Source organism: Rissa tridactyla, chromosome 4, assembly GCF_028500815.1.
Source record: "Rissa tridactyla isolate bRisTri1 chromosome 4, bRisTri1.patW.cur.20221130, whole genome shotgun sequence".
NCBI classification, from domain to species: Eukaryota; Metazoa; Chordata; class Aves; order Charadriiformes; family Laridae; genus Rissa; species Rissa tridactyla.
The window spans coordinates 59,642,818-59,661,271 of NC_071469.1; the positions used below are offsets into that span (position 1 = coordinate 59,642,818).

General features: G+C 36.4%; 1 protein-coding gene across 6 annotated transcripts in view; it reads left to right on the forward strand.

Annotated features, from left to right (window-relative positions):
* PPP2R5C (protein phosphatase 2 regulatory subunit B'gamma) overlaps nucleotides 1-18,454 on the forward strand; it is an 86,200-nt gene that overhangs the window by 51,495 nt on the left and 16,251 nt on the right. For 5 of the 6 annotated variants that reach the window (XM_054197875.1, XM_054197874.1, XM_054197879.1 and 2 more), the window contains 6 exons: nucleotides 1,720-1,919; nucleotides 9,554-9,664; nucleotides 10,295-10,387; nucleotides 10,481-10,611; nucleotides 13,170-13,229; nucleotides 16,498-16,606. In XM_054197875.1, coding sequence (XP_054053850.1) covers nucleotides 1,720-1,919; nucleotides 9,554-9,664; nucleotides 10,295-10,387; nucleotides 10,481-10,611; nucleotides 13,170-13,229; nucleotides 16,498-16,606 — 704 coding nt within the window. The remainder of the gene's footprint in view (nucleotides 1-1,719; nucleotides 1,920-9,553; nucleotides 9,665-10,294; nucleotides 10,388-10,480; nucleotides 10,612-13,169; nucleotides 13,230-16,497; nucleotides 16,607-18,454) is intronic. The other variant, XM_054197876.1, reaches the window with a different exon arrangement.

The following is an 18,454-nucleotide window of genomic DNA, read 5'->3' on the forward strand; positions in this document are numbered from 1 at the left end:
GTCAAAATATGGTGCTACTGTCTTTACCTTTGTCCAGTTACTTTAGTATTTCCTAAGCATTAAAAGTTAGGGTCCTGATCGTGAAAGTTTTTGCTGTGTATAATGATCTGTAATTTCACATACATTAGTCATCTTAACTGCTTGTGGCATTAAGGCTAAAGCTCTGTAGGATTTAAAAGGCATAACTTGTTTTTTGTAACTGTTGAAATGTTAGCCATAGGAGGTATTTTAATTTGTCAACATGTGAATGTTTATAAACAGCAGTCTAGTGTTAGTTTGTTCTTGACAGTAACCTAAACTTAAACTTCTATATTAAGGCTTACTTTAGTTTCAAACTATAATTGGTGGGTTTATGTCAATGTAAGTATATTTTTTTTAATTTTTTTGAAGATTCATTATTTTGGAAAATACTGATGGCAAAACTAGTGCTGGCTTACTTGCTTATTGATTCTGTGTATGAAGTTTGAACTGTGCAGTCTAATTTCACCATACGTGCAAGTGCTAAATATTTAATTGTGGAGGATCAGCAGGGAGGATTAGGGGGTAAAGCACAGGAAGTGAAAATTGGGAGGTAAAAACTTTAAATTTTTATGACAACCTAGGTATCCTTGTCAAACAATAAAAATACCACTGCACAAAGACTGTGTAGGCAGGGCAACCTTTGTCTCATAAGGTTAAGTGAATAACAGTTATATAGACAATGAATTACAGAGTGTTACCAAAATAGTACACTCTACACGTGTACAAATATTCCTCTCTTTTTTTTATTTGTTACTGAAGATGAGGGAGTCTGGTCTCAGGATATTCTGAAGCCTGTGAAATATTTTGAATAGGTATCACAGAAGAGAGACATCAAAATAGTTTCTTATCAGCTGCATCTGAGTGATGATAAACAATGAGTAAATATCAGATTGAGGTATTTACTAAATTTATTTTAAAATTTACTGTTAATTTTTTTCATATTTTGTATTCATCTTGGTGATTTAAGTATAGTCTTTTCTAGGCAGCCAGTGTTTAGTTTTGCAGTGCTGGCCACAGGTAACCAAAGGGACTCCTGCAAGTGCTTAGGTTGATAATGCAAGCCTAACACTCCTATACGTGAAACAAAATTTCAAAACAGTGTTAACAATAGACCAAATAGTTGAAGATCCTAAGTGCGTTGCTCCAGTTTCTTTAAATATTTCTTGTGTTCATTGGAAGTTTAAAAAAAACCTTTAATAGTTGTTCTGTGCCTAAATGTGGTTACTGCGTTGGAGGAGGCACTTGACATAAAAATGGATTGTGTGAGGTGGCAGTTCCTGGGTTTAAAAAGTGGCTCTGGCTTAAACCTAGTGCCAAACCTGAGGATCCACCCATTTATCTCTAATACTAAACCCAGGGTATTTCTACAAACGTGTCATAATATTTTTGTACACTGAGCTGTTTGGGGAATTCCTTGAGACATTTTTTTCAAGTATGTATTTTTTCCATCTCGTACCTATTTCTGGCAAAGGCAAGTATGCATCACTGTTGCAATTCTGTTAAATCATCCTGTCATGTACAGTGTATTTTACTGGGGTTCATACTCTGGACCGTTATATTCCTGAAAGTTGTTTGAAGATTCAGAAAGATTCGCTTGTGGTCTTAAAGATTGCTATGCCTGCATCTCGGGAAATCAAATGGGGAAAAGAGTAAAGTCCACTACAATATAATTTATAACCAATTATTTTCACTTTTCAGATGTTCCTCCTGCTGATCAAGAAAAACTTTTTATCCAGAAGTTACGACAATGTTGTGTACTTTTTGACTTTGTTTCTGATCCACTAAGTGACCTAAAGTGGAAGGAAGTAAAACGAGCAGCTTTAAGTGAAATGGTAGAATATATCACACACAATCGCAATGTGATTACAGAACCTATTTACCCTGAAGTAGTACATATGGTAAGTGATTTAACAATGAGAAATATTTTGAATTTTTTTTAATTAACAGTTGCTTCTTTGGCTGTATTAATTTATCTTAAGAAATCTTACCAAAATCGTCAAAAAAAAAAAAATCAGCTATGTTTGCACATCTGCAAAAAGGTAATATAACAGTGCTTTTAAATCCTGTTGCCAGTGTTAATTCCTCTTCTTCATAAGATAGTAACTAGAAACATACACGAAGCAGAAGTAAATTATGGTTTAAGTTGGTAAAAATGAAATCTAGTATTAAAAAAAAAAAAAAGCATTGCCTTTTCTCCCCCACAAATCTTTGTGTTTTGTTTTTTTTTTTTAATTAGGTGTTTATGAAAATAGGGAGGAAAGTTAAATGCATTTAGCTGTTAAAAAAGCATGTAAATTGCAAACCTGAAAATCTGATTTTATTCTGTATTCAGAGGTGAGAATAAGAGTCAGACGTTATCTAGTACACAGGATGGCAGATGAGGGTTCTGGCTGGAACAAGCTACATGAACTGTTCAACACCTGCGTTGTTTCTGCTGTCTCGGTTCTTGTGGCTGTTTTCTGCAATACACAGAACAGAAAGCATCTTTTGAAACAGCCAACTACTAAGCCTGCAAGAAACTCTTGATCGCGTGTGTGACATGATGGTTTTTCCCAAGACTTTGTAACTCGGGGTGAATTTTCAGGAGGATAAGAAAACAGCGTATCTTTAACATAAATATGAACTCAGTCAAATTTTGAGGTCCTCCTGCAAATCAGAGACTTTGAAGCTTCTTCAGAGATTCTAAGGATTTATAGTATGAAAGATGTTGCTTATTCTGAAGATTGCTTGTTATCTAAATCAGCAGTGTTTACTGATACAGAAGTTATTTTCATGAGAACTTCTGCGTATGTGAGGATTACATATAACTCTAGATATCAAACATGTACAGAAAGTGTTGGGGATGGTTAATGGGGAGTTGTGGGATCATGGCTTTTCCCATGTCTTGATAGCTTATTTATATCTCTGGTTTTTGCTAATTGATTGCTTGTTTTGGAATACTTGACACTGATTAAAGGGGAGTTATGAAAGAGAATAAGCTTGCTGAGAGTTCGTTTATGTAAAATGGAGTTCATGATGAGTTCTGGAATATCTATTTCAGACACTAGTGTTTGCTCTGCGTAAGAAGTCCTAACTGCACATAGTTTCATAATTCTGCCTTATGTCCCTGCATTATCTTCCTCCATCAAACTGTTACGGCCAGAATACATTTGTCTGAGGAGACTATATATTTTATTCACTTTCAGATGCAACCAGTGGTAGTAAAGTCTGTGCTTCGGTCAGTTTAATAAATCTTGGCACAGAATTTTGCTACTGTCTTAATTGCTGGGAGCACGCAGCATCTGTTCGACAATTCTTTCAGTGAATTTAAAATGTGTTTTATGTGCAAGGTTCCAAAGGGTACGGGGTTTCCTTGCATGGGACTGATACAGCACTGCAATAGACACTGTCAATGAAGGCACCTGGCCCAGTGTTTTGAGGTTAAATTCAGATAACTATTCTTTTAGGCTGCTTTTATGGAACAACTTTCTTTTGGTCATCTGTTCTGAAACAACTGTATTACTCCTGCAGTAGTACTTTCAGCTTCTTCTAGGCATATATATGTAGATTGAGGTGTACTTTTGCTAAGTTCTAGCAGTAGATTTGAGTTGATTGTGTGGATTTTAACGAAAAATAAATCTAATGTCTTTGTGTACTTCAAGACTCTTAGAAGAGACATCGATAAGTTGTGTGCTGCTACTGCCACTGAATTATATTAATAAGAAACAGTGTTTTCAGTAAAATTAGGAGAGTGATCAAGAAATACTCAGATTGGAGAGTGGTTCTTGGTTTGGGAAGTTTGTGGAGTTGGTAGTTGGCGTAGGAATTAGGACTTTACTGTGCCATTCTGTTCATAACCTGGAGGTTACTCATTTACATATGAGTATATATAGATAGACATGAATATATTTCTGGGTGTGTCAATTTTTGTTTGGTTTTGTTAACATATTATTTAGGCCAAACACTTAGGGCCATGAATTTCACAAGTTACCTGTTTAAAAATAATAAAATAATATGTTTTCTTTTTAGTAGCTTCAAATATTCTTTCTCTCTGTCAAGAGAAGAGTTTAACTTATCATCTGGTTCTTCTTTATTCTTTATAATTCTAGTGCTCGTGTCATGTCCACCCACCCTACCCCTCACCCTTATTTTTTTGCTTCTAGTGTCCTGGGCTAATTTATAGTAATGTCTTGTCTTTAAGCTGTATTATATTCATCTAGTGGCTTAGTTCAATTATTTAATGTTAAGCATAAGTCTCCTTTTCAAAAGATATGAGAGGAATTAATTTCTAAAATGGATTTGATGTTATTCTCTAGAGCGGATGCAAGGGTTTCTTCCCTTCCTTCCTCAAAAAGGCAGCTGAATGTCCTTCACGTTCTTTTTACATTTCTAAGCAAAGATGTGATGGGAAATGAAATGTTTTTTGTTAAACGCTTGTATAACAAGTTCCATTTCTCAGGTATATAAGGTTGGATTGATTAACCTCAGAGCAGGAACGTACCTCTTTTCAAAACTATGGGACATATAGTCAAACGTCTGAATAAGTCTTGCAAATTATAAATTTAGGTTTTTTCATCAAAAGGATCTGTTGCAGATTCTTATTTAGAAAATAATACGTGGTTTGCGGTTTTTTTAGCTTGGCTTTTGAAGAAAACAGGGCTTTTTGAGCATGTTCTGTTGTACGCTAGTTTGTCAGAAGCAGTTTTGTAGAAAGTTGTGAGAATTGCTAGCTATGTAGAATGCAGACCCAAATTAATGCCACTTTCCACCTCAGGGAAGGGTGGGCAATACCTGGATTGTATCTGTTTTAAGAGGGACTGTGAAAGTGAACATCAGTAGGGATATTCACTTCCCCAGCTAGCCAGCCGGAGGGTATTGAGGAGAGATGAGAGGAGGCTGGGGCAGTACTGGATGTGGAGGGTCCAGGGTTGTAGCGTTCTGAGAAAGAAGTAGATCAAAAGCATGTATAAATACGGCTTGCTTATTTCTCTAGCTCCCAGAATAATTTTCTTAGTGGTGATGATGATGAAGTAGTGCTTGGGGATGATAAATCAGGATTTTTGTGAAGCACATAGGCTAATACTACCCTTCTGAATTGATAATATATAGGAACAGATATAATTTTATTTAGCAACTGAAGTGGTTTTCACTGCAACTTTTAACTAAATTACATAGTTATATGCATGGGAGGCTGATTTTTTGTTTTGTTTTGGGAGTTTTGCAGATGTGTCTTTTTTTTTTTTACTCTGATCTTTGGTCTACAGTAAGAGATGTTGCTGAATAGAAGTGTACATTTACTTGTGGCTCTATTTAGCTATTAGGGTGGCTTTATTCACATGAATATAGACAGCGCAGACTTTGAGATCATATAGCTTGTCGTTCAGAGCCGTTCATGTCAGGCTTCACCCAGGCTGCTTAGCAGAAGGGAGGAGAAAATGTGTAATGATATCTTTGATACTTACTTGCTTGAAAATATTCTCCAGCATTATACAAAATGGGCCACCAGAAAAGCAGGGTCCATAACTACCATTACAGCAAACATATCTGTGAAGCGGTAAAAGGCAGATTGTTTGCTTTTCTTTCTTGTTATCCTGTCCTCCTAAGTTATGTCCTTTGGATTCAAGTATAGTCAGTGCTAACAGCACAGAGAGAATTTTGACATGCTAGCCCAAGTTTCATAAAGGTTTACATTTCATAAAATTGAGGGGGGCTTGTGGGAGCGGGGGGAGCTGGGGAGGGGATATGTTTAAATTATGCTATGTTCACTTAGTACTTCTGTGGGAAATTGGCCTTAGAGGTAGTTAGGCTTTGCAGCTTGTGTCTTTTCTGTTTGCTTAAAAGACTTAAAAGTTAGGAAGAAGCCTTTTGACAGAAAGATAAAGGTCTCGCTGATATTAATTCATTGTAAACTTTCCCAAATTTCAGTGACTTAATAGACAGGAGATTTTCAGGTTTGTACCTTCACTGAGAGATGCTGCATCTTGATTTGAACGGTTTTGTGTTCTGTTGGTCGAGGATATAAAACACAAAACAGATCAAATCAGGCTTCGTTGGCTCCGTCGCTCATGGAACAAATTATTCTGATTTTTGGGTTTTAACTCTTTCCATTTGATATTCTCAAAAATAAAAAATATAAAACATTGTACCTAACACCTTGCATGACCTGCCTTTTCTTCTTTATAGCGAGAGCCTGAGACTTTCTCATCTAGCAAAGACTGATTATTCTTCCATTTGCTTAACAACCTTAAGTTTTAAATTTCAGGTCTAGTCTTCCTGGGTTTGTTTTCTCAGAAGACCTTTGATTATTGTAAATCATCACCGCATTTTTTTTAAACAGCGGTTGGAGGTGGTTAGTTGCTTGATGTCCGTGCTTTTAAAAAGGGGAACATAAAGATATTTTAGCTTTTGTTTTTAATTTTCTGAAAGAGTAGTTACTCTGATATACCAGTCTCAGACTGTATCAGACCTACATCTCAATTGCTGAAATGAAAGAATATCTTGAAGAAAAATAGAGCATCAGGATGACTTTTCCTTCATGGGAATATGATGTAAGTCTTGCAGATTTAGCTGATACAGTTTGATACTGCCTCCCACTGTCTGCTCTGCCATCTGTCAGATGTGAGATGGCAGGACAGCACATACATATGCTCCTTAGCCCTGCCAGTTAATAGGTAATTCACAGCATTATTTTAAACTGTGAATGGAGGTGTTGATGAGAAGAAGTCGGAATGCGAAGAGGGAAACAAGGCATTCTGATGCTTTTCCCAGAATCCCACCAAAGAAGGGTGCAATGCATTCCTCTGCAAAATAGCATCTTTAAACAGAGGCAGCTTAATCTGTCAGAGTTCACGAGTAATCTTGAAATGATCAGCAAGAAAGCTTTGATGCTATTTAAAAAAAAAAAAAAAGACAAACCCAAAAAAACCCTCAGTAAAAGATGAGAAAAGAATAAAAATGGCACATGTGATTATTATCTGCGATGGAATTTGAACATAATAAAGACTGAAATTGTGGCACAAAGAATAGATTTTTTTTTAAATGTGATACTGGAGTGGACCTTGCATTCTGAATAGCTACATTATAAGCAGACTCAAACTTGTAGGGTTTAGCGGTTTTTCCTTAAATTGAGCAGTATTGTACACTTGTTGAAAGCGTAGGAACCTTTCAGCTGATGAAGTAAATAAAATGTTCTTTTGCATCCTTAAATAAGACATTCAGTTCAGTGCAAGTTCCAATGGGCTAGTGTTTTCTTTTCTAGCTGGTCCAGGAGATGCCCTGTACTGGCATGTGTGCTGAGCCAACTCTTGGTTTTTCTTGAAAAGGCTCTGTAAAGGTTTCTGCTGCTCCTGGTGATGTAGCCTTTTGCAAAGAATTTTCTTTTTCCTAGCAAATCAGCTTCTCTGTCCTGTTGTCTCTTATGTTGCCAGATTTAGGAATTGTATTCTCACGTTTTCCCCTAAATACTTGCAAAAAGATATCTCCAATCTGCTACAGCAATAGAATATCAATAACAATGTATAGGTTAACTCTTACCAGTGCTTGTGGTACATATTTTGGACAGAGTATATGCATGCCTTATGCTAAGGCTCCATGCAGCCAGCTGCAGCTGATTTGATAAATCAGTTTTGTGCAGGATGTAGCTCTCCATTCAGCATTGCCACCATTCTCATTGTGAGCAAAAGTTTACCAAAATTTACTTTAAAATGCCTTAGTATTTTTATAAAGCATAAACATGATCTGTGCATTTGAAAGCACTTCAGTCTTGTGAGAAGGAATAGACTTGAAGAGAATTTCTTTATGGAGCCTAATATACTCAATCGTTATGAAGGGTTAGGACAGTACACCACTGTGTTTTTATTTTGGCAGTCTTCTCATCGCTTCTGCAATGTTCGAGTTGCTGAGAGACTGAGGCATTTGTCTCAAAGGATCATTCTGAAGTAGTGGAGGTGGTTTGGGACTGTATACTGATTGGAATTGATCTTAATTTTTTTTTTTATTATTCCGTACAAAAATAAGTTTAGACTGCTTGGTACTGGCTTGATAATGAGTAAGCAACAAAATAGAACAAGACAGTCTGAATTGGGTGCCTTTATGTGGCTAAATAGATTACTTTTTTTCTACTTGCTCAGCAATTTGGTTGTCTCCTACCAGCATCTGCCCTACCTAATACTCTGGATTACAAGTGGAATTGAGGAATTAGTGTCTTTTCAGAACTGACAGCTATAGCCGTCTTGGCTAAACAGTTAAAGGCTTTCTCAGGTTTTCTTACTGGCAAACGCAAAAACCTGTTCCCTCCAACTTGCTCAGTAAAGTTTTAATCATTAACTCCTCAGGGTGTGAGAATATCCATTTGAATCACTAGCTAGTTGTATCTCTCTTACCCATAAAGAAGCCAGCTGGTTTTACTAGCTGTCATTGCAAGTGGAGAATTTAGGATGCCACACACCTTTTAAGTCTTTGCACCATTCTAGGTGAGGTTATTGTTGAGAATGCGTGCTAAATTTATCCCAAAAATCATGTTAAGTTTTTTTTTTTCAGCCAGCTAAATGCGTTTTATTTTGCGTTTGTGATTGTATGCATTGTGTAAATTGATATAAATGTGATTATTTCTGGTTATATATTCTTATTGTAAAAAAATTGAAGCTACGTGCTTTTAGTGATGAGTTTGTTTTGCCTAGAACAGGACCTCGTAGAAAAGTTTTCTCTCCATATGACAGGGAATGGGTTTTTTTGTCTTTATTAGGGACTTTGAAACTCATGTTAAAGGAATTTGTGAAGAGTACTACTTTGATTCATACATAGTATGAATGTACATCTAGACAAGCACTTGGAAACACAAAAATAATTTATCTGTGTATATATGAGCAACTTGAAAAGCGTCTCATCTTTGTAGTCTGCTCCACTTCCCTGGGGATGATAAACGGTTTTCAGGGGTTTGAGAATTGAGATGAAGTGAGACTAAAGGACTAGGATGTGCATTTCTCCCCCCTCAGTGCCCCCTGATGGCAGGTAGATGGACGTGGTTTAAGAGAAATACCGCAAAGAGGGGGAGGGAGGAATTTGGTTTTGAAGTGTTTCCATGTGTGTATACCCACGGTGCGAAATGAAACTCATAGTATTTTACAGAGAAGAACAGTTGCGGGTAATCTTTGTTGTGCGTCTCTGCTTCTGACTTCCACTTTTGCAGGTTTTTGCAAGGCCTTGTAAAGTGTATATATTAAAAAAATGTTTGTGTAAACATTTTGTATACATTTGCATAAGCTTTTAAAGTGTGTGTGCGTAAAGAGATCAGAGCAATCTCCTCACAAAACATATCCTGACAGTAGGTTTGTGCTTTAAGAGAGTACTGCATGGAAAAGTGTTCTCCAAGTTAGAAATCTTTAAAGAAGAATGAATGTACCTCATTTTTTAAACTACAGGATTATATAGCTTGTATTATTGCAAATATTAATGAAAATAGTTCATGTAAAGAATTCTCAGTCAAAGCCACCTTTGAAGTCTTTATTTAATCATTCGCTTGTTTCAAAGTTCTTAAAGGCACATGTGATTTCAGTTTGCAGTTAATATGTTTCGAACATTACCACCATCTTCCAATCCAACGGGAGCAGAATTTGATCCAGAGGAAGATGAACCAACCTTAGAAGCTGCATGGCCTCATCTACAGGTATTTGACAAAGACTAGGATGTCACAGTCGAATTGAATTTTGACATTAAAGTCATTGTTTATCAACTCAAAATTGTTTAGGTTATGTGTTTATCTCATGTCAATTACATTTCTCTGCAATATTGAAAATACATTTCTTGAATTTAAACTGATAATCTTTTAAAAAAAAATCTGTTAGTATATTATAGGTTAAAGGCTTGTTGTTTCTTGCAGTACAGATGTAACTGCTGTGATTTTAAATGAGCTTCCGTTTGTCACTGTGAATGCTTTGATCTGATTCTGGCACAGCTTTAGCTTTCAGAGGTACCGTGGCAAACAGAAGGGAACAGAGAATCTTCAAAACACGTACTTCTGGGCATGATGAATTTTAGATTGCTGGATGTCATTTGAGTAAAATTCTATTGATGGAGCTCAGCAGAATTCCAATGCAGTTTGAAGAACCTTAAGTAGTTCTTGTACTTTGTCAGAAGAGCAAGGGCAAAGCTTTTACTGTGTGGTACATAGATAAATATAAATAGAAACATAATGCAGTTCTGAGCAACTAGTTAGTAATTTTGGTAATGTGCTGCTTATAAAATGATTCCTTGTTTAAAAGACTAATGCTGTTTTTCTTTGGGTTTTTTTTTTCAGCTTGTTTATGAATTTTTCTTAAGGTTTTTAGAATCTCCAGATTTTCAACCTAATATAGCTAAGAAATATATTGATCAGAAGTTTGTATTACAGGTGAGGTAAAAAAAAAATAACTTCAAGCTCTATATTATTTTTATAATGCGTTAGATTCAAGTAAAGTTCATTTCTTCTTTTCCCTCCTTGCAGCTTTTAGAGCTCTTTGACAGTGAAGATCCTCGTGAAAGAGATTTTCTTAAAACAACTCTTCACAGAATATATGGGAAATTCTTAGGCCTAAGAGCTTACATCCGGAAACAAATTAATAATATATTTTATAGGTATGTCAATATATTTGTATTAAGGTGCATGTGATCAGGTATACAACTAAAAATACTCCAAGACGCTGCTAGCAATTTGTTTTTAATTCTTGGTAAGTTTATACTCAATATTGCTACATCTAATGATAATTAATATCAGTCTGGGAGATTTAAATTAGGGTAGTCTTGCACACAGCATAAACTTGGCAGCTGAAATTTGAGTTAGTATGTGATTCAGTGGGTGGTTTGGTATCTTTATCTGCGAGGCTTTTTTTTCTTATTGGGTAGTAGTATTTGTATTACAGTAGTGCCTTAATAAAATGTAGTTCTTCATAATGTAGAATTTGGGCTCAAATCAAGTCACAGATAAGGAATTTGCTTGGAAGAACATATTTTCTTTCCACAGAACTGAGATATACTGAGATATACCATTTAGTGCTCATGAAATATGTTTTTAACTGCCATAGAATGAACTGTAGTATTATCCCCGATACAAAAAAAAAAAAAAAATGTAAAGATGAAAAATGAATCCACTGTATTACCAAAGGTCTTTACAAGTGTATTTTTACTGCCATTATGGCAAGCGTGAATGCAAGGTTATTGTGTCTGCCTTTTAGTCTTTTAGTTTTGGTTCGCTTCTCTTTTGTACAAATAATTATGTTGTACATTGGTTTTACACTCCTTCCATCTTGCTTCCCTTCCCTTCTTCTCTGCTGCTGTTGTTTTCATCCCAAAATGAATGTGTGATGCTACCCCTTTAAGAAAATAGCAAAAAGCTGCCACATTCTCGGTGCTGTCTCCTGAATGGCACCCAGCAGTACCAGCTGTAGAGGGAGCTTGTCTCCCCTGTCGATGGTAACAAGTGAGCCTTTAGAACACACACAGAGGGGCTACTTTAAAATAAATATTAAGCCTCTTCTGTCTTGCAGATAACTACTCTTGACTGGACATGTCAGGAGCCAGTATGTCCTAAGGGCAAAGCTCAGGTGTATCTTTCAAAGAAAGATGTAAATTCTCCCCCTCGCCCCCCTGCCCCCGCATATAGATTTTATTAAATTAATTCCAAAAAGCATCATTTTGTAAAATATCTGAACCAGATGGTACAACAGCATCACGGGGTATTATCATGCACTTCTGAACAGTGTTTTTATTTGCCACTTCTTCCACTTTACTGTTAGTGATAATGGAAGCAAAGTCTTCAAACACAGATAGTTCTGGTGCAAAGAAAGACTAAGAAATGTTCCGGTCATTAGATCAACTTTGTAATAGCTTGTATAAAAATATTTTTTCAATCTGAAATTTATAATGGATTTTATATAGTTTTCACTGTACAGGCTATCTTTCTCTACCAAGTTGTAGGGGGAAAAAAAATTAAATAGAAAACCTCACTTAGTTGTATCACATTCAGGAGCTAGAAGTTGAAACATTTTGCATCCAAACGTAAACTGGTGTTCCTGGACATGAGCACCAGGGAGGAAAGTTGTTTCAACTTCTGTCTTGAATTAGTGGATTATGCATGGTAAGCTCTTAAAGTATGTGTAAAATTTTTCAAAATATTTCCTTTTCTTACACTTTTTCCTGCAAGTTGTCAGTTTGTTACTGTGTTTACCTAAGAAATGTGTGGTCTTTATTTGTCACTGACCAGAATTGCCTGAATTTTGTCCTCATAGTGCATTAATCTACTTTTTCCTAATGTAAAATATATGTATATTTTTAACTATTGAACTTTTACGTTCCTGTTAAGTCAGTCCAAAGCTTTTCGTATCATTGTCTTTAGTTTTGCTTGGAATTGTTCTGAATTATATGGAAAGGGTCTTTAAGGAGAAAAAAACCAGTCACATCAAATATTCCGGATTAAAAGTAGCTGTTAAATGTGTCATTTTTAATGTGTCTGATTTTCAAATAGAAAAATATTTTCAAACGAGTGGCATTATTTTCTCATAAGTGTAAATTTTTGTAACTATTTGCAAAATACCTGAAGTTGGACATAGAACTTTCTCAATAAATTTACACTCAGGCAATTTGGAAGAAGGGTGGAAAGGTGATTGCCTAGTAAATTACAGTGCTCTGTCGAAAGAAAATTCAGGAAAATTTGACTACTTCTGTTTATTACAGACCCTTTTGTATGCACAAAAGTCTGTAATGTCAAAGAGCTTTTTCAATCCATAAGTAGTAACTGTTTGAACACCTTGTGCTTGCAGGCATTATAGAAGGTTGAGTCATGGCATTTGATTATGCCAGATGCTCTTGTGTTATTTTAATATTTAAAGCATTGTTTCCTGTGTTCAGTTTTGCCTTATTAAAATGGCGTAGAATAGGAGTATTGGAAAAAGCTCAAGTCTGCTGCTTTGTTACATGTGGGAGAAAAGAGCAAGCACTTGTCAACATTGAAAGCAGCTTGATGTCCTATTGATTTGCGTTTCCACAAAGTTTCTCTTCCACTATGAGTTTCTGTTTTCTTTTTACTGAGTGACTAAAACCTGGGAGGTCAAGGTTAACTGTAATGTTAGATGGGGATCTTGGTGTTAGATTTGTATCTCTCTTCAGCAGTAGCTGAGTAAAACTTTTCATTTATTTAGGTTTATTTATGAAACAGAACATCACAATGGCATAGCAGAATTACTGGAAATACTGGGAAGGTAAGTTGTAAGTTTTGCTTAATTAAACTTGCTTCAGAGTAGACTTTAAAAATCAAGTTGGGGATTGCAGATTGCTTTGAAATAAGATTAAAATTAACAAGATTAAAATTTCCTGCTCTACTCAGCGCTTGTCAGGTCACACCTGGAATGCTGTGTTCAGTTTTGGTTCCTGCTACCCAAAAAAGATGTGGACAGGCAGGAGGGGGTCCAGAGATGATCCAAGATGGTCCAAGGCCAGGGAAGCCTGCCATGTGAGGAAAGGCTGAAAGAAGTGGATTTGTTCAGCCTTGAGAAAAGAAGGCTTAGGGGAGACCTTGTCACCATGTTCTAGTATTTAAAGGGTGGCTGCAAAGACGATGGGGACTCCTGTTTGCAAGGAGTCACATGGAAAAGATGAGGGGTAATGGGTGCAAATTAATCCTGGGGAGATTACGATTGGACACGAGGAAAATTTTTCATAATGAGAGCAATCAGCCATTGGAATCAGCTCCCCAGGGAAGTGATGGATTTCCCAACATTGGACACTTAAGATTCAGATGGATGGGGTGCTGGGCCATTTTGTCTAGACTGTGCTTTTGCCAAGAAAGTTTGGACCAGATGATCTTTGAGGTCCCTTCCAACCTGGTATTCTATGATCCTATGAAAATAGCTTTGTATCATATGTCAAAGCTGTAATGAGGAGAAAAAGTTTTGTGTAAGATTGCAGAAACACAGCAAAAACTTGGACTTTTTGGCAATGTTTTGGGATGAGACAGTTTTTTAAATCTTGTTTTCTAAGTCTTATTTTCTAGCTTAGGATCCTTGTAATTAATACTAGTTGTAAAGCAACTGCAGATAACATGTAATGAGTTGAAATTTGTTCAAAAATTCTTGCAACATCACTAAATGCGTAGCAGGTAAACAAAGGAAGCACAGGTTATGAAACTTCAGAAAACTTCTTTTGTTAATCACGTCATTTTGCAAACTTCAGTGATGCATCTGAAAGCCCTTGAAACTAAAACTTTACAAGCTGATAGCCTCATCAAAACTAATGTGGTTTTTTTCAACGGCTTTCTCTAATCCATGTGCAAGCTTTTGGGTTTTTACACATTAATACACTTCAAAAGCTTAGTTAGGTTTACTTTTATCACGTTGCCATATCTTTGCACCTAAAAATAGCAGGTCAGCAAGAGCAGGTTGCTCAGGGTTGTGTCTGGTTGGGATTTGGATGTCTCCAAGGATAGAGACCACACAACCTCTCGGGGCAACAGGTTCCTATATTTGACCATGCTCACAATCAAAAGGGTTTTTTTCTTATGTTTGAATAAAGTTTCCTGTGATTCAATTTGTGCCCATTACCTCTTGCCCTTTCACTGGGCGCCACTGAGAAGAGTCTGAGCGCGTCTTCTTCACACTATCCTTTCAGGTATTTTTACACATGGGTAAGATCCCCCTGAGCCTTCTCTTCTTCAGGCTAAACAGCTTTCTCAGCCTTTCTTTGTGTGTCAGATGCTTCAGTCTCTTCATTATCTTCATGCCACTTTACTGGCCTCCCTCCAGTATGTCCACATCCTTCTTGTCCCGGGGAGCTCAGAGTTGAACCCAACACTCCAGATGTGTCTCCCCAGGGATGAGCAGAGATGAAGGATCACCTCCCTCAGCCTGCTGGCAATGCTGTTGACATTGGAAAGATGTTTTAAAATTTCTTAGGTCTACATGTCTGCCCAGAGTAGTTCTTTAATTTTCAATGAAATGTTCAATGATTAAAGGAGTTACATATCCATCGTTACTTCAACATACTATAATCAAGATATACTGAAGACTGTGTAAAGCTTCAGTACTAACTAGAATATGAAGCTAAATCTTCAAAACTGTTATTAAGTCACCGGCTTTTTCATTCTTGTTTTTGGTTTTGTTAGGTTAGCTTTAAGTGTTACAAACTTAAGTTTGGTTTTTTGTTTTCTCTGGCTTCCAAATCAAAATTTCTAGTAGCTAAATGAGGCTTCCAAGCTGTAACTGTTCTGTATTGGTTTCCTTTGCTAAGTGCTATATAATGCTGGACAAATGAACACATCCAGTAGGAATTATTAATGTGGTTATGTTTTTTTCTGACAATCATCTCTTGACAGGATTGCAGAATTTCTTCACACTCAATTGAGGCCGAACTTGCCCTACAGTTCTGCTCCTCTTTATTGCTAACAATCGTTAAAATGCCTTGGAGAAACTTTTTTTTTTTAAATTAAGTTAAGGTATATTTGTCAAGTATTTGGAAGTTGTGGCAAGAACACCATAGAAACGTTAATGTAGAAATGGGGTTTTGATATTATGCTCTGGGAGACTTCAGGAGGAATGACCTCATATCCTCAAAATAGTTGTGCAGTCATTACCAGTGAAAATTATTTTAAGCATGTGCAGCAAGGGTGAGCAAGTGTTAGTTAGTAAGCTTTAATTCTAGGACATCATCTGATTTCTGAGATCTGAAATATATGTAACTCTGAATTTTTTAATGTGGGGTTTTTTTTTTTTAAGATAAGTTTGGCAGGTTCCTTTTGCCTGGGTACTGTCTGTCCTTGTTAGTGAAGAGAAAAGCCTTAAAATGAATAAAATAGGATTTAAAATCGTAAATGGGCAATAGGATTCTGGATGTTTTAACTGATGTTAATGCTAGCAAAGTGAGTGAACACAGAACACTGTTGTAATACTGTGGTTTTAGGTAAAGGTGCCGTTGACCCGGTTTTGAGCCACATCTGCATTCAGCTGTAACTGGGATGTTGTGTGTTGAGGTCCTGTTCGGTTATATGCTAGGGTCTTGCAGAAATAGCAACATTTTAGTAGAAGTCATGTTTTGACTTGTCTGTTGTCCTGGATTGATCTCTTCTACATCCAGTCTCTGGTTCATTCTTTAATTCCATGAAGAAACTGGGAGAAATGTGGATTCAAAGCTTTGATGATAATGAATGGTTCATAGTGAAAATTGGAATCTGAAGCGTAGGTATAGTCATGTGTGTTGCTTGGAAGAAGAATTCGGGGCCTGTGAAAGACTTGGGTGAGGGATGGGTGGAGGTTGATTGGACTATTCTGTTCATTTGTAATCTTTAGAGAAATGGATCAAAAATTAAATAGTCTCTGGTCCATGCTTAATTTGTAAATTTTTCTGTTGCATCATGTTCTCCAGGAGATGGCAAAAAAAAAAAAAGCGCTGAAATCAAGGATTTTGCGATATTCTGTACAGAACTGCAGATTTTGTATAATTACTGATTTTTATTTTTTAAATTTCTTTCCCTGGCAGCATAATTAATGGATTTGCCTTACCATTAAAAGAAGAGCACAAAATATTCCTATTGAAGGTTTTGTTACCATTGCACAAAGTGAAATCACTCAGTGTCTACCATCCACAGGTAAGTTTTGTTCAGCACTTTTCGTACTAAAGTAAGTTTGCCTAGAGAGGTCAGGGGGACTCTAGTCATTCTGACGTGGATTCCGTCCTAAACGCCAACACTTCCCTGCTAACTAACCTTGGGTAAATTATTTAATATATGTACCTATAATGCTTCACTTGTTGAGGGGAAAAAAACCCCAAACCTCTGTGTGTGTTTTATTTTATTTATATTTAAAAAAATACCTTTCTTTAAAAGCACTGTAGTGTTTATAGATGAAACACATGAAATGGTTGGTTAATATGAGAGTTCTTGATATTTATCCCTGCACAGAATTTGTTTATGTTGTTCTTGTCTGTAATGTTCAGACATACAAAAATTGCAGAAAAGCATGATTTTAATGAATGTCATCTATAAACAGTTTTTTGTAAACTACATGGAGCATTTCAGCAGAATTCAGTTACTTACAACTGTTGATGTTTTGAAAGGAATTGGGCACTTACTAGGACATCATTATTTAATTCAATAGATCTTTTTAGAAGTACACATCAAAAAACAGGGCATCTCAGTTGTACCGTGATTTTAAGGCAGCTGTATCTTTTCTGTGCTGAATTTAGTCCCATTCAGAATTCCTGGAGAAGTGGGAAATCGTAACAGTGTTAGAGAAAACAGTAGTATTACGATGTGTTGAAATTGTCTCCGTGAGAGGTTGTTAAACAGCTTTGCTTTTTTTAATTTGAAAGTTCAACATTTTCTATGTTGATGTTCATGTACTCCAAGTTTTAAGTACCATTTCTTCAAATAGAATGACTAACAATTCATATTTTTAAGAACACCATTTGTAGAATTACAATTCTCTAGCAATTAGAGATGCTTATAAGCATTTGCTTTGGATATTGCCTACTGGGGTTCACATCAGTTCCTGTTGAAATAGTAGGCTAGAGTGGGTCCCATTTCAAAAGACTTTTTCTCCTTTTTTTCTAATGCTGTGAACATAACCTGATGGGGGTGTGGCCAATCAGACCTTTTGTACAATCCCAGCTAGCGCAAGCATCTGTGATCACCATCTTTCCTCCTATCTACCTGAGATGCATTGGTCTTTATCTGTTCCCCTTAATTCACAAACTAACTCTCCAAAACCTTCAGGTGATTTGCATTCCTCATTACTATCAGCAAACAGAAGATAGTGACATGGGGATGCCTCTCTTACATGACCTACTGAATGAAATGGGAAAGCACTTCAAGTGAGCTCAGTGTGTGAAACACCAGAGTAAAACCACAAAAATTCACACTGAAACTGTGGCAGATATTCAGAGGGATTTGCTGCCAAATCCAGATGGACATGAAGAAAGCCGATTTCTATATTAAATTCAAATTTACTTTAGAGTAGTGGAGAACACTAGATGTAATAATCTTTGTACATTCCTCAGCTTACCTAGGGACATACTTGGTAGCAATCATCAAAAACAGGAAAGGAATTGGGCTCATCAGCTGAACTTCTGTAAATGAAGAGACATTAGAAAAATGATTAAACAGTTGGTGAGGTGTGCAGTGATCCCCCCATTTGCTTTGTGACTGTTGGCCTGTCAAGTGAAAGGGATGTAATAGTTCACCATAGAGGCACAGATAGACACTCTCGGAATTGAAGTTGGTGAATACTGTAATTCAGCCTCAGCTTGCATCAGCTTTACATCGCTATGCATAGTTACCATTAGTTCTCACGTATAGAAAATCCTAAGATTTACAACCGTTCAATGCATTTTAACTAACCTAGGTTATGAAATAGAAAATACATTAAATCAGCATGGGACACCAAAATGTTAGCGAGTGGAAAGCACTTTAGAGGACAAGATTGTGATTTTTAAATCC